The 16,825-nt window shown below is 44.2% G+C and overlaps 1 protein-coding gene across 2 annotated transcripts in view; it reads left to right on the plus strand.

Moving 5' to 3' along the window:
• USP46 (ubiquitin specific peptidase 46) overlaps nt 1-14,296 on the plus strand; it is a 59,751-nt gene extending 45,455 nt beyond the window's left edge. Inside the window, exons 6-9 of one of the 2 annotated variants that reach the window (XM_007456089.1) lie at nt 7,296-7,379; nt 9,482-9,679; nt 12,885-12,963; nt 13,813-14,296. In XM_007456089.1, coding sequence (XP_007456151.1) covers nt 7,296-7,379; nt 9,482-9,679; nt 12,885-12,963; nt 13,813-13,914 — 463 coding nt within the window. In that variant the 3' untranslated portion in view covers nt 13,915-14,296. The remainder of the gene's footprint in view (nt 1-7,295; nt 7,380-9,481; nt 9,680-12,884; nt 12,964-13,812) is intronic. The other variant, XM_007456088.1, reaches the window with a different exon arrangement.
• Nucleotides 14,297-16,825: the final 2,529 nt, after the last annotated feature.

The following is a 16,825-nucleotide window of genomic DNA, read 5'->3' on the forward strand; positions in this document are numbered from 1 at the left end:
CTCATCGGCATCTTTCCCTCACACAGAGACACACACAGTCACAGAGTCACACAATTAAGTTAAAAAGTGCTACAGATGCCTACCATTACTTTCTTTTTCTAAGCTAATCTATTCTATTATTTAAAACATTATGGGAATTCCCTGGCGGTCCAGTGGTTAGGATTCTGGAGCTTTCACTGCTGCGGCCGGGGTTCAGTGCCTCGTCGGGGAACTAAGAATCCCCGCAAGCTGTGCAACGTGGCCAAAAAATAAAATTATGCACTTTTGAGCTGAGAACCAGTGAGGGCATTACCTTTTCCTCCATCTTTCAGCATTGTATGGAGCTCACTTATGGAAAAAGACTTCCTCTTAACTAGGGTTGAAAGGCAAGGAGCCCAGAGTATAAGAGCAACACATGCCCAGGATTACTGTAGCTATTGTGCATTGACTTGTGTGTCGAAAATGTGCTCAAAGTTGATATAGAGGCACAATTCCCTTCTCCTGTCCTCACTGTCTTCTCCTGCTTTCGACAAGTGGTCATGAGCGCTTATAATTAGCCCAGCTCTGTTCTGGACACTGGAGGTCAAGGGTGAGCGGCAGGTATGCAGCTAATGGCGCTTACAGTCTAGTGGGAATCCATGGACAGGGATCAGTGCTTTGAAGGACATTAAACACGTCTAGAGAGTGCCTGGGATTGGGGGTGCCAGTGTAGACCAGGTGGTCAGGTGGGCCTTCTCATTGCTTATGGTACCTCAGCTCTGAGACGTTTTATTGTGTCACTACAAGGCACTACTGATTTTTATTTTTTCGTTTATTTTTTAAAATTTATTCAAGTATATTTGATTTACAATGTTGTGTTAATTTCCGCTGTACAGCAAGGTGATTCAGTTTATATATATATTACATATATATATATACACACACACACACATTCTTTTCCATTATGGTTTATCACAGGATATTGAATATAGTTCCCTGTGCTATACAGTAAGACCTTATTGTTTATCCAGTCTCTCTATAATAGTTTGCATCTGCTAATCCCAAACCCCCAGTCCATCCCTCCCCTCCTCCCCTCCCTCTTGGCAACCACAAGTCTGTTCTCTATGTCTGTGAGTCTGTTTCATAGATAAGTTCATTTGTGTCACATTTTAGATTCCACATATAAGTGATACCACATGGTATTTGTCTTTCTCTTTCAAGCCACTGTTGATCTTTATCAGTGGGAATTGTGTAACAGAATTGTTCTATCAGGAGTTCAGGTTACTTAGAACTCTTTAGACTAGATTAAAGAGACTTGCTGTGGCCGTTTGGCTGTTAGAAAGTCATTTTTCAGGGCAAAGGCACCAACTCCAACCTGGAAGAGCCCGGTCCATCTGAGGGTCATGTATTGTGTGAGCTGGGGGCTGATTACTCTCCAGTTCCCAGGATTCTGAGCCTACCCTCACCCCTTAGAGTTACTGCAGCACCTCCTGTTGGTCTGACGTTTCTTCCCTTGTCTCCAGATGCCTTGGGTCCAGGTGTCTAGGATACATTTGTTACCTCTTTGTTAACAAAGCATTTTGTGGGCCTGGATGGCCTTTCCTTCTTCTGAATGGTTTGGTTTATGGCCTGGGCTCTTAATATTCCTGTGAAAAGCAGCCAGTTTTGATTTCCTCAGGGTTTTGTGTTCACAGGGAGTCGAAAAAGTTAAGGTTGTGCCAGAGCTGGTCGTAGGTGAGGGGGAGGGAAGAAAGGTATTACTTGCCCATTTCTGCTTCTTTGAGAAGGGGAGTTAGTTTGGGAGGCTGACTGTTCCCCTCCCCTCTCAGAAATTCTGGGCTATTCAGAAGGGCAGATGGCAGTGACTATAGCTTTGAGACCAACCAGGTAAAGGGCTAACTCTAGTTAGTTATAATTCCAAACTTTGGGGAAACTTGTTATAAACAAACGTAACCCAGAATTATGTCCCACCCACCCCCTTTTCTTTTCCTTGGAGAAATGTATATATTGGCGATGCATACCTGATGAAGGTAGGCTAGAGGCATGTGGAGGCGTTCAAGCAGGATGGGTGGGTACAGAATAGCCTCAGAATACCTTTTAAACAACATCAGATTCTCATCTGACTGTCCAGGCTGATATTCCTGAAGTGCCTGCCCCACCCCATCTTACCTCATCCTTAAAATAGACCTTGACTGACTTACCTAGACCTGCCCTCATATATGCCTAAGGTCTCACCTCCCCAACGTAAAGAGAGGCCTGCCAGGTGTCGCCATTCACCGCTGAGAGTTCTATGATGGGGGTGGCAGCTTTCCAGCCTTTCCCAAAAGAACGAAGTGCAGGAGAAAGTTCCAGGGAATAAATGATGCCAGCAGATCCGTTAGCCTTTTCTGTTTGAGACAAAAGAGGAGGAATGATTATGATCTTTTTTGGCCCCTTTCATGGTTTAATTTGCTTTGCATTCTTGAGGGTTTTCTTTCTCAAACTAGAATTAGGAGTTTTCTTTAACATCATGCCTGCCTATCTCTTCTGATGTGATATTTTATCACTTGTTTTGATTTTGAGAAAAGTTAAAAATCAAGCTGGCATTGTAGGATTTAAATGTAAGATCTCTGCCACCTCCTTCCTGAAGGGCTTTAGATGATCAATTACAGTGTGTTTTTAGTGAACTTTTGTCCCAGAGAAATGATGATATAAATGGTGGTTAATTCAGGATACAGGTCTAGAGGAGGCACTAAAGCCATATTGTAGCTGAGCTGTGATTCTAATATTTCACATCTCAGCACCGTGTCTTAGGCAGAGTGAGCCATCTGTATCATAGGAGGATACTGAGAAAGTTTTTTATTTTTCTTTTAAAAAGTTCAGGGATGGCCTCAGGCAAAAACTTAAAATACGTGAAGTTTATCTTAATTATCTCCCCCATGTCCTTTTTGGTATTTTTTGTCTTTTGCTTCAGGGCCTTAGTCCCTCCCTGTGGTTCCTGCACAGAAACGTACCTTTCTCCTCAAAGGGCTCCATGTTCTGAAACCACTCTGCTCTTCCTGTGTCCTCCTGTCATTAAAAACTCCCATTCTCCCAGGGCCAGGAAGGTCAGCCTTTTAGTTCTCCCAAAGCTCTATTTTTTAAGTTACTCTATTTTTAAAGAAATGTCTTTTCTATTCATTTTGGAAACTTCCTCTATGTGCTAAGTTTACACACATCCCCATTACACATCCATTGCCATATGCTCATCTATTAGTTTCTCTGTTTCCCTCACTTATGTCTTAGTTTTGGTTATTATTTATATATGGTGCTTGTTAATATCTGACATGTCTTTCTTTTGGATTTCTTTTTTTGACCTTCTTTAATACTCTAGTCAGTAGTTCTCAAACTTTGGTGCATATCAGAATCACCTGGGGAAGTTGGTAAAAATTGAGACCCAGGCCATATTCGACTTTTGTGAGCCTGGGCATCTATTTTTAATTAATTTTTCTGGGTGGTTTTGATACCACCAGAGTTTGAGAACCCCCGCTCTACATCTGTGCTACTCAAACAGGGGTCTGTGGACTAGTGCCGTTGACATCACCTGGGATCTCATTAGTACGGCAGCATCTCAGGTCTCCTCCAAGAATGAGTGCGTGACTCAGAGAGATTTCCTGGTGCATGAGTGCATGTTAATATTTGCAAAGCATTGGGGACAGTGGCTCTCAGCCCACACAGCATGCTGGAACCACCTAGGGAGCTTTAAGAACAATAGTGCCTGGTTCTACCTGGAGAGATTCTGTTGTAATTAGGCTTGGGGGAGGGTGAGGGGCGATTGAGATTGTTTTTAAAGCTCCCCAGGTGATTCTGATGAGCAGCTGGGTGAACCACTGCTGCAGATTCTAGAACAAAGCTTCCCAGCTGGTGTGCCCCAGAAGATGGGTTACAGGTGCGTGTAGATCCCCTCAGCTTCTGGGAGGCTGGGCAGAGCCTGGAGCTGCCAGAGAAGCAGCCGCATCGGTGTACCCCAGCTCATTTCTACGTAGCACCATTATTTTGTGTGGGTCATGACATGAAAATTATTGGGAAGCCTAGCTTGAGAATTCTTTTAAATTCAATTTTTTAGCTATTGTGTGGAGTGAAAAGTTAAGATTTTAATTAAAAATGTATCAAACATAGACATTAAACATGGACATGGTAGCTGTCTTTACAACCTAGAGCCATCTTGCCCAGGAGCATAGCCTTTCTCCATTTTTTTCAAGTTTTCTTGTATACATTTCCATTAGGTTTCATAGTTTCCGTTTAAAGGTATGTGTTTCATATTAGATTTGTTCCCAAAGTGTATTTTTAAAAAGTGTTTCATTTCCACTTTGACTCTTTCTAAAGAAATTCAAAGAGTTTTGTGCTTTCCCAGTAACCTCTCCTCTGTGCTTTGTTGTAATTTATCCCATGTGTCAAAAAGACCTCTCTACTCTCCCCTCTTCTCTTTGATTTTCTCATTGAAAAGTTTCCTCAACCTTTGTTGCCTGCTTTTTGTTCCCACAACTGTATGGCATCACCTGACAGATCTGCTGTGCCTCAGTTTCTTGCCAGGGCCACTCTGTTTTCCTAACTTAGCCACATTTTTCCAGTTCTCAACTCACAGATGCTCCAAAAGCATCACCCTGTCTCTCCTGTGTCTTTGAGCTTCCAGCCAGCTAGGGCTGGGCAGGATGGTGGTTATTTGTGAATCAGGTCTTCACATTACGTACCAACTTCTGCTGTATTTCTACGTAGTGGGTCTACAAAAACTTCTGTTTTTCTGGTGGCGGGGGGGGGGATAAGAGAGAGTAGAAAGTGTTTAATTCCTTATTTGTTGTTGTGCTTGCCTTCGTTATTTCTGATTCTTTAGTTGGATACAGAGATTTGTCTGTGGTAGACATTCCAAAAATGTGAGTCTCCACTGTCACCCGGGCTCATCCCCCCCTTCTCCTTGGTTGTTCAGTTCCACCCCAATAAACCGTGTGTGGTCCAAGAAGAGATTTCACATCAGTTACTCCATGAAGAGCTGGCTAGTATGCATTCAGCTAAGTTTGAGTCTGTATTAGGCACCAAGCACTTGAAATCTGGGGGTTGAGTGTAATTGCCTTCTAAATTGTTTCCTTGCTTTTCGACCCGCTCCAGTCCTTCCCCCAGAGCGCTGCCAGAAGTGATCCAAAAAGCACTGTCTGATGCTGTCGGCCCTGCAGAGACCAGTTAGAGAGCCACACGGTCCACACAGCTTCTAAGAAGCGTGCTCTGTACCTTGCATTCATGCCTTTGGGCCTCAGCCTTCACTCTGTCTGGGACCCTGGACTCTTATTCCCCTGGCTCACTTTCCCTTTTTGTGAACCTGACTCAGATATCACCCCTCGGGGAAACGTCCGGAATAATCCCAGTTCATTTCTCTGTCCTCTGTGCTTTCCCCTGGACTTTATACACACGATTCTCTCTTTGTTCCTTTGTTCAGCCAACACACATTATTGAGGGCTGTTATGGGTTGGGTCTGTTCTCAGTGCTGGGGTTCTAGCAGTGAGTGAGACAGACAGGGTCACTGTCCACACAGAGGGGAGGCGGGTAATCCAACAAACCGGAGGATGCTTCAGATAGTGATAAGTGCTCAGAAGAAAACAAGACGGCAGTAGAGTAGGGGCTGGATGGGTTTGGAGAGAGTGGCTGGGGAAGTCCTCTCCAAAGAGGTGACATTTAAGCTGAGCTCTGAGCAGTGAGCAGGGCCAGCCATGGAAGCATCTGGAAAGAAGCTGTCAGTGCAGGGGGAATAGCAGCAGCAAATGGCCCGAGGCAGGGAGAGCGTGGCACTCTGGAGCTACACACAAGGCCAGCCGGCGGGGCTGGAGCAGAGTGAAGGAGATGGGGTGGGGTGGGAGGTGGGTCAGAAGAGCAGTCAGGACTCTGAGGACAGACGGTCTGTTGGTCACGGTGAGAAATTTGGATTTTATTCCTGATTGCACCGAGAAACTATTGGAGGATTTTAGGCAGGGGAGTCAATCGTGTGAAATGACTTATGTTTAGCCTGAAGTGAACACTAAGTGTTGCGAGTGGCTTCTTGCACGTTTCTCTGGTAGACTGTGAGCTGTGGGAGGGCAGGCATTCTCTGCGGATCCCCAGCCCCTAGCCCAGGGTACTGTCAGTAGCCACTGGGGAATTTAATGAATGAACAGCCTATGTTTTCTCTTGATAAGCTCTGTTTAAGTGGTTGAGTCATTGACACCATGTAAGTAACATTTTCTATTTAATAAATCTGATCATTCTGGCGCTAGGACACTCCCTATGAATAAGGAAATGTCATAGACTTTTTCAAGACTCTGGAGTATTAGGATATTCTGAATGTCCTATTCAGCCTTTGAAGCAGTAGCACAGGAATGTTAAGTAGGATCTCAGTGACCAGAGAAGAATGAAAAGCCATGACATTAAGAAAGATGAAAACCATAGGTAGTACAGTAAAACCTCATGATAAGGTGAATACAGATATAACATCCCAGTGGCATTTGTTCTCAGGAGGCTGGCTGGCGTTATCTTCCGGCGTGTGGGGAGGTGGGGAGTAGGGGCTTGGTAGACATCTCCTGATCATCTGGGACTTTCTTAGTTCAATATAAGCGCCACTGAATATGCTTTAAATTTTATTATCTTTACTTTTGTGCTCTTTGAAAATACAGACCACCTGAGACAGAGCATTTTTCATTAACCACGTAATAATGACGCCTTGCATTTTGTATGATTGACATTTTTGGACTCGACTTTCACTGAAATGGTTGGCTTTTACTAGAGTTAGTATTTTTCCATTGTAATTTTTAAATTTTTATTTTTTATTTATTTATTTTTTGCGGTATGCAGGCCTCTCACCGTTGTGGCCTCTCCCATTGCGGAGCACAGGCTCCGGATGCGCAGGCCCAGCGGCCATGGCTCACGGGCCCAGCCGCTCCGCGGCGTGTGGGATCCTCCCGGACCGGGGCACGAACCCGTGTCCCCTGCATCGGCAGGCGGACTCCCAACCACTGCGCCACCAGGGAAGCCCTCCGTTGTAATTTTATTTCCAATTTACAGGTACTCTCTGTTAAACCCTGAGGCTTTTTTCTGAATCAGTTGGAAATTCTAATTTAGATCTATCTGTGTCCCATTAAATAAAGCTATACCTGAAAATCTCTTGTGGTGAAATCATAACCCAGCCCAGTGGGCATGCTCTAATGCGTCATAGCACCTGCTTCTAAGAAGGATCTTTTCTCATTACTTCTTTCCCCACATTCACTTAAAAATTACCCTACAGGTAATAGGGGGTTTAAAACATGGTAAACTGAATGCATTTTGGACTTCTTTTAAGTTGAAAATATTTTTCTCTGCAGAGACTTCAGCAACACAGAAACACTGTGTAGTGAACAGAAGTATTATTGTGAAACGTGTTGTAGCAAACAGGAAGCCCAGAAAAGGTACGTAAAGGGTTTAGCTCAGGGGGTGGCTTTGTGTCATCAGAAGGAACCAGACGGTGGAGCCCGACAGATCTGATTTTTGAATCCCAGTTCCATGGGCTTGTAGCCAAGTAGCTTTGGAGAAGTCAGTTACCTTCCTCACTGGTAAAATAGGATAAGAACGCCTACCTGGGGAAGTTGCCCTTTCGTCTGATTGTTTGTTCATCTGTTTATTCATTCAATGTGCCAGATACTTGTGCTGGGTAAACAAGTGGTGAGCAAGTATAAGCACTCTCCTCTTGGGATTAAAGGATTTTATAATTTTATAAAACGGATTTAGCATAGTACATAACACATAGTGGTCACCTGATAATACTGTTAGTATTGCCTAAATATTGGAACTTCTTATTTAGAAGACAGGCAAAAGAAAAAGAAAAAAATCATTTAATAAGGAATCACGAGGAAATCAATAACATCAGTTTGTGGATAGGTGATAAGAAAGTTATCATATTCTGAGTTGATACAGGACCCAGAGTTGCCCATCTTTTTACCAGCACCAGCCAGTTCCAGCTCTTGGACAGTGTGAAATAGCCAGTCCTTCCCTGTGTTCTGTCGCCCAGAAGCCAAGAAACTTGACATTTTAATTATCCTGTGAAACCTTACTGTGAGTTAAGTTTACCCTGCCCATGGTTGTGGTATATTCGGGGTAACTCACAGACGCCTATTCCTGCCGCCTAAAACCCTCAGGGGTCTAGAGCTGAGGTCGAAATAGTTTCTCTGCCCAGTCTCCCAGCCCTCCATCCTCAGACACGCACATCTTTTCTTGGTGCATCAAAACTTAAGACAGGTTAGTCACTGTGGTGGCAGGCAGGAGTTGTCACTTGCTAGTGGTCGAGGAACTCACCTCTGCTCCCACCCATGTAATCTAGGTCTTCCTGTGGGGCATGAAGGTGTTTTCTGTTTAGCCCTGGAGGTTTATACATTAAAATGTCATGTTCCTGAATAATATAGGGTTCACTATAAATCTTGTGTTTCTGCTGATGTTGTTATTTTGCTTATTTTTATGAACAGGGTTTTTACTCCATAGATTTCTGAGTAATATTCTCTTAAAATTTGTCCTTTACAAATAATATGCATTGAAAATGTGCACAAGTTGAACAGCATTTACACTGATTCAGGACCTTCATAGAGGGGGTCCTGGAAGGCAACCAGAAAATCCTCTGTTCTAGCAGAGTTATCCACGTAAAACTGTGGTCTTTGTGACTTCATACCGAGGAATATTAATGGTCATCTAGTGAAAAAAGCTTTCCATGTTTATGTAAGTTGGCGAAATGCTGCATCAAAACACAAAAGAAAATCCTTTTCTGCAGGATTTCTCAAATCCCTCAGTATGCTAATGTGCGAGGAGGAACTTCAGAATAGAAGGGAGCATTGTGCAGACTTGGCCCCAGAAACCCCACATCCGTTAACATCTCCAGGGCTCTCATGAGCCTGTTTGGGTAAATGTAGCCCTAAGCCAACCCTTGCGTTTACAAGCGAGGAACCTGAGAGCCAGAGAAGGGAAATCACTTGCCCAGAAGCACAGGGGTAGGGAGAGAGAGTGGGCCCAGCATGCCTGGTTATCTGATGGCCCGCGGTGGGCAGTATCTGAGGCATCCCTGCTGGTCGGTCCTCAGAGCCTGTGCGTCCAGACTACACCTTTCCGCTTGTCCTCTCCCCAGCCTCCTTCTCGCAGAAACTCTCCCCCATCGTCTCCATTATCTCAGGGTGAGGGGGTTTGTCCAAATACTGTTCTCCCTGGGAGGCAGAGGGCAGTGATGCAGAGCAGTTGCACATATTTTCGTTGGTACAAAAGTTCTGGGATGTCTCCTTTGACGAAACGGAGACCCCCCCGCCCCCGCCGTTGCGCTTTTCTCTGCTGGCTAGGCTCCAGCTAGCCAAGCCCGTAGAAGGCAGCTCTGCATAAGCGAGCATCCTTTTATTCTTGCGAGTGGTTTGGCCGTTTGTTTGCTGGTTTGAATTTTGTTGGACCCCTCCTGCTCTCCATTTGTGCAGGTGGTGTTGTATTCTCTTCCTCTCATGGGGGTTGGCTACCACTGATTTTCTACGTCATGGTTTCTTAGGATGAGAGTCAAAAAGCTGCCCATGATTTTGGCCCTGCACCTCAAGCGATTCAAGTACATGGAGCAGCTCCACAGGTACACCAAGCTGTCTTACCGGGTGGTCTTCCCCCTGGAACTGCGGCTCTTCAACACCTCCAGCGACGCGGTGAACCTGGACCGCATGTACGACCTGGTCGCGGTGGTGGTCCACTGCGGCAGGTGAGGGCAGGTGGGGAGCGCGGCGTGGGAGAAGTGGGAGGGCTGTCCCCGGGCCAGGTGGACCCCGCCGCACCCTTCCCGACTGGTGAGACTCAGCGGTAATGGTGCTTCGGGGAGTCTCCTCCAAGCTCTGGTTTATCTATCACGTCAAGATGAACTTAAACGTAATACATAAAATAAGATAATAAAAAATAAATTAAAAAAGTAAAAAATAAAACAATTGCGTTATAATAAAAATAATCTAAACGTTCTCTCATAAGGGAAATACTAAGTCTCCATTGGATATAAATGACGCTTATGGAGTTTGAAATCACATGGAGAAAGAAATGTTTATGCTATGATTTTAATTAAGAAACCAGGTTACACGTACAGTATGATCTCAAAAGTGGTTTAAGATGTGTGAATAAAGACTGGAAGCAGTAGATGGAATTTAAAAAGTTTTGGGCATTTTGAATGATTAAAATGTACTCTTAACAAATATTCTTTATGCAGTTTTTCGTCTTTCCCCAATATTCTATAATAAGTACATAATCAGATAAAAGGAGTAAGAGAGAAGACCCCTCGATGTAGAGAAGCAAAGTGTATTTGCTGGAAGTCTTTTGAGGAAGTATTTTTTATTCCATAATTTTGTGTAAGCCTGGAAAAGTCTGTCGGAAATTCACCTGTTTGCTATCCTTTGCTCGGCAGGGACGGGTCTGTGTCCCCTCCCTGGGATCGGCATGCCGTCACCCTTATAGGTTTCAGATTAGGGCCTGTCACAGAGCAGGTGTCTTTTCCTCTCCATTCTCTTGGATTGGGTTGTGGTGAACAGACCGTTACCAAGAGGATGTGTGGTTCCCCACGGAGGGATGGATGGATTGATTTCTTGCCCTGTACTGAGTGGATGGTATCAGAAACTGTGGCTTCACACCTGAAGCACCTCATGTTCTGTCCCATGCAGAGTAACTTTAAGTCACGGGTTATTGCCTTACGTTCTCAGAAAGTTGTATTTGTCGGTCAGTTATAAGCCATCTTTCCGTTTCCCCTGAAGAATACTTCCAGCGTCTTTTAAAGAACATAGGGGTTCAGTGATCTGGAAACTAGCCATGAACACTGGGTCGGGAGGAGGTCTTGGGGGCAGGCAGAGCCTGGTACCTGGAGGGTCTCTGGTGGCCGAGGTGGGCAGTGTGGACAGGAGGTGGAGAAGCAAAAGCAGTCAGGTGTGTGGGGTACGCAGGGGTTTTCAGTATGGATCTCTGTGGGTGCTGACTCTGGTCCCTGGGAACGCTGGTGAGGGCAAGGCAGAGACCCACTTATGAGAACTGGGGGGCAAGTAGGAGGCTGGGTTCTAGAATAGTCAGTGTCTGTAACTGGGGCACAAGGTCAGAGCAGCCCTGGCAGCAAGGCTGAGCTGGTGCCGAGTCATGCATGCTACTAATGAGGATTCTTTAAATTCCTCCCCACTAGAGGTGGAATTGTTTTCATACATGGAGCAGGTGGCTTCTGGCCATGGGCTCTGGAAAGCTCTGAGGTTAGGGAGCTCAGCCCTTCCTTCTTGTGCCAGGACCCCCAGCCCACAGTTGCCCCAGGTGCACAGCCTCCTTCATTGATTTTCTCCTGCAAGCATTTTTAAACCCTTGTTTCCTGGGTTCCGTAGCAAGATCTGAAGTTATAGCAGTGAACAGGACACACAGGGGCCCTACCCTCACAAAGCTGAGCATCTAGTGGGAAAGACAGATAGTTAATAAGTAAAACGCACCAGGCTGCAACCACCAAAACCAAACCACTGCAAAATCACTTTATGATTTTGATTAGTGCTATGAGGAACGATCGGGGCAATGACAGAGAGCATCGGAGGCACCTCTCTAGGGAAGGTGGTCTGCAAAGATTTATCTACCGAGATGACATGTGAGCTGAGGCCTAAGGAATAAAAAGAGCCAAGCAGGCAAACATGGGTGAAGACCGTTTCAGGCAAGCTCCAGCGGGCACAGAACCAAGATGGGAGCGGTGACGTGTATGAAAACAGAGGAGGCCTGTGGGCTGGAGCTTGGAGGGAGGGGACAGAGTCGCCTGACAAAGGTGGGAACAGACCCTTTGGGGCATGTTGTATTTAAAGAAAGCAAACTAAGGCAAATTCAGCTTTCCAGTTTTGATGGTGCATTGAATAAACAAAACAAAACTCTAGATTTAGAGTTAAAAATTCCCTCAGTTGTGCAGATCCAACGACATAGTAGCAGCTGTTTGGTTGTTCTTTCTGCTTTGTGTAATGTATCTTTTTGTTTTCGTGCTTGTTATTACACATTTTAGTGTCACATCTTTCTAAAACTTGAACCAGATCACATCATTCCTCAAAATTCCCCAGTGTCTTCCTGGCTCACTCACAGCAGAGTCCAGAATCTTAGCCGCGATACCCCATTCTCGTCCCTCCTTCACCCCGGGCTCACTGGGCTCTGGCTGCTTTGCTGTTGGGTGAACACGCCAAGAACTGTTCCCACCCCTCGCCTCCCCCAGACCTTTGCACTTGCTTTTTCCCATTCCCGACACTTCCATCACGTGGTCACGTGGCTTCTCTCTCTCTCTCTCTGTCTCTCTCTCTCACACACACACACACACACACACACACACACACACACACACACACACGCCCCTTCCCCTTCCATCAGGGAAACTCCTTCTGTTCAAATCTCCTGTCATCAGAGAGGCCTTCTTTCACCACGTTATTATATCAAATACCACCTTCCCTCTATCGCTCACCATCCCATTGCTCTGCTATATTCTTCACGGCACTTACCACCAATTGAAATATATTTGTATTTTAGTTTGTTTATTACCTCTCCAACCCTCATCTCAAGAAAGTGGGGACTTTGTTTCGTTTTCTGCTTTTTAGCCCGACAGCCAGAATGGGTCTGGCACATAGTGGGTGTACCATAATTATGTGTTAATATTTGTTGAATTTGAATGTCTGTTTCCCCCAGCAGATTGCGAGTCCGTAGAAGACTAAGATGAGGGTTTTCTCATCTTTCTCTTATGCCCAGCACAGCTCCGGCCCCTGGGTGTCCCTCCGTGAGTTATGGCCAAAGGAATGTGGAAATAGACATATATACCAAGTTCTCTGTCCTGAAGATAGAGGGTTTTTTTCCCCAGTAAATCACTGCATGTAGAGAGCTACATAGAGTTTTATGCAGAAATAAATGTTAACTTGGTGACTTTCTTTCTTCTTTTCCAGTGGTCCTAATCGTGGGCATTATATTACTATTGTGAAAAGTCATGGCTTCTGGCTTCTGTTTGATGATGACATTGTAGAGGTTGGTATGCAGATGATTGTATCAGAGAGAAGTGGGGCAGAGACCGTGTTTTGGGATGTGTGTGTGTGGACGTTTTCTAAAGTAGGCCTGTTTTCCCATAATCTGACTCGAAGACAACTTACATTTCTCTCAAAACTAAATTCTGCTGCTCCCCATTCTCTCTGGAAGGGGAGAAGGGGTGTGATCGTGGACTCATCGATACTGCGTTCTTGCTAACTGATTAGCCGTAGACATGGGATCTCTTTGCCGCCCATGTGTAAGTCCTGTTTCCTACAGTGACTAAAGCCCTCACTGGGACCAAATAATAAACTTCAAAGTTCTATTAAAATTCTTTTATTGTACCAGTTTTTTCTTGTATTGATTATTATTTTAAAAAATATATTTTTTCAATCTGTTAAACCTGGAAATCTTTATATGATACCAAAGTATTCCACATATTCATTTTGTTGTAAAGGAATACTAGCTGGAGAGAATTTCACACTCAAAGACATGGTCTGTTTTAGCCCACTTAAGGTAGCACTAAAGGGAATAAACTCTGGTGGCCTGAAACAATTAAGGTTATTCCCAAGAGCTCCCCCAGTTTACCATTTGGAAGACGGAAGTCCTGGCTTCTTCCAAGAGCGCCCACCTATGGTTGCTGATAGATTAAAGGGTGGCTTTCTTCCCCAGCGTTGTGCAATGTATGTAATCATGTCCCTCTGTCAGGTCTGTGGAGCTATCCATTTGCTATTGAAAGTTCCCCATTTTATGATAGTGTTTCTTACATTTTCTTGTGCATTCCCTTAGTGTTTCTTTCCTCCTCCCAGGAATCATGTTCAACCGTTGTATTGTTTTCTCTTTTGCTTGCAGAAAATAGATGCCCAAGCTATTGAAGAATTCTATGGCCTGACATCAGATATATCAAAAAATTCAGAATCTGGATATATTTTATTCTATCAGTCAAGAGAATAATTTAAAGGACTGTGGGACTAATTCGAGTGGGGAAACCTGGTTTCTCTGCAGACGTCCCTCTTTCCCAGCGGCCCACCAGCGGCGTGGCTCCGAGTTCAGGGGTCTGGCTGTGTGACTCTCCCCCTTCGTTTTTCTACATGCAGCACTACTCGTGGTTTTATGTTAGTCTGAGGTAGGGTTAACTGCAATCAGATTGTAGTAAGTTTTAGATGAATAACATTTGCTAATTTTAGGATCAGGTACATGCCATGCCACTGGCTGTGTCTGGCTGAATTAGAATGACGTTTCCTATGAACGTCGACAGTCTTTTTGGGGTCTTTGCTCATCTTCCTAAATGGCTTCCGGGGTCTCCTTTCAATGCATTCCTTTTAACTTGTCCCTGGAAACACCGCTTCCCGTTTTTAGCTTCTCTGCCTCTTTTCTGACAGAAAGACAGAAGAATGGGGTAGACACTCACCTTTTAGAGCTGCAACTATAGCTTTAAGTTTTGCCAGTGAAAATGTTTAAAAGTGAGTAACCTCGAAACTGAATTCGTCCTCCGGGTGGAACAGGGTGAACAGAAGCCGTTCGCGGTTGCTAGCGGCTGCCCCGGGCTGAGCTCACCCAGCCATGAGAATTCCAGAGGCTGAGGAGGTGTGGGGCTCAGGGCAGGCAAAGCCAAGAGGAGGTAGCTTTTGTGCACAGTGGAAAGTTGTTTTTCTTATCTTTCTACCAAAACCGAGTTTCAGGAAAATAGCTCTATGCTCTTTGTTTTTAGTGATGCTTTTCTTCTGTCCTGTGAGTTGTATCTCCTTTATCCGGCGCTGCTAAGCTTCCCAAGGTATCTTTCCGATCCTACTGGTGTTTCGCAGTCAGTGGTGGCAGAGCTAAGACACCACAGGGACTGCCTTGCGCCCAGCTCTCCTTAGCTAGGCAGCACCAACGCCGTCCTTTCCCAGGAAGAACGAAGGCTCTGCACCATTCCTCCCATCAGCCACATTGTACAGCTGTTCACGTTTGAGCATTTCAGTCTGTGTACTGAGGCCCTGGCGAGTCCCAGGGCTAACATGGAACCTTCCCTACAGGAGATACTGGAGTTAGCTGGGGATTCAAGTGGGTCAAAGGAAGTGTCAGTGGGCGGGTGGAGGGATGAACAAAATGGTGGCGTTTCTTTGGCTCAGACTCCCAGGATGCTTGACAAACGGAGTTTTTTGGAAGAACCTCATCTCACCGTAGTTACTTTTTGTTACCTATGTATTTATTAAATCTTTTGAGTATTGGCACCTTTTATTAAAAGGGTCGATACCGTGTTTTGCTGTTGAGCTGGTTTTTGGTTTCCTACAAATGTTATGAGTTGTAGCTCTTGGCTTCCTTTGGGAAGACAGTTGACTTCCATGCGCTATAATATACTGTGAACCTGTTATTTTGTTACCTAATAAATCAGCGAAGGAACATGCAAACTTGTGGCATAATGTGAACTAAAATTGAAGTTGAAAATGTTACTGGCCATTTTGCGACAATTAAGAGCATAGCACTTTATCTAGATGAAAACTGGATTTCTTATCTTTGAAGTATCTTGGACTGTTTGTCGCTCACAACTTACGTAAGCAGCCAACACTTCATCTGTTCATGCTTGAAGTGAAATGTTTTGCTTTTCACTGGAGAAGACAAAAGCAGGGTGATGTTCACGTTATTGTTTTATAAAAGTGATGAAAATATACCTTGCCTTGTTTAGAGGTGAATTCATATTTATAAATAGTTTGTCTTTTTTTCCTCCACAAAACTTATGCAGTAATGGCGTACCTGGAAGGTGTGTTTTTATTCTTTTTTAAGGAGAGACACTTTCCAGTTGAAGGTGACTGATAGAGGGAGCTGTTTGTACTATACATAAACCATATATTTGACTGCAGGTTGCAAAGTTTAAAAAAAACGCTTATCGATCCCTAATATATTTGGAACTGATACATGAGAAAAACTATTAAAATTATCTTTGAAATGACTCTTGAAGCTAATTTATTAGAAAAAAATTTTCAGTTGGAAGTCTAAGGAAATAGTATCTGAATGCTAAGTCATAGATTCAGTATTTTTTTTTTTTGATGTGTAAAAAGTTTTTCCCAGTGACTTAACTGAAATAATGCCTTGTAGTAGAAAAGGTTAGTTAAAATTAAGTATTCACGGATAAATTTTTGGAATAAAAAAATAAGTATCGAAGATAACACAAAGACACTAACATGGTTGTGTGTTGCAGGAAAAGAAGATTGAAAAAAAGACCAAAACACACTTATCCGCCAACACTCCATCAGTTTTTTAAACTTTAGAGCTATCTGGGAACTTCTTTCCCCTTCCTCTTTAAGAAACGAAAGAAACATGAGGCAGCTAGCTACATTTCCCCCTCAGTCATTTCACTTTATGTGAAGACTAGAGCACATAAACACTTCTTTATTTTTCATCCCTCATTCATTGTGTGAAGCAGAGATGGTGTGGGATGTGTGAGACCATTCTGAGGTCAACAATAGCACAAAGGCTCAGCAATATTCCCTCAAAGGGCCAGGGTTTTTGTGTGTCATTTTCTGGCAGGAGTGAGCAGGCCTGCTGTATTCCTTTTAACTGCTGGGTGTTTTAAAATAAGTTGCAGTGTTTTCCACTTTAAAAAGAGAAGGAATATTTGCTTTATTGGTTACTTCCTGTTTAACATCTAGATTATGTTACAGTGTGATAAAACTTTTGTTTGTTTGAAAGTCAATGTTGGTAGAATGCTGACGCCCAGTCCTGTTATTCTGATGCATTTTCCATTCCGAGGCAACACGAAGTGGGCTGGTTTGAAGAGAGCCAAGGAGCAGCACAAGAGGGTGGTGCTTTGACTAGGAAACCAGTCATATTGGTTTTATAGCCTGGTATATTTTGGATTTCAGATGAAATGGGGGGGGGGGGA

Source organism: Lipotes vexillifer, unplaced genomic scaffold (assembly GCF_000442215.2).
Source record: "Lipotes vexillifer unplaced genomic scaffold, Lipotes_vexillifer_v1.1 scaffold42, whole genome shotgun sequence".
Taxonomy (NCBI): Eukaryota; Metazoa; Chordata; class Mammalia; order Artiodactyla; family Lipotidae; genus Lipotes; species Lipotes vexillifer.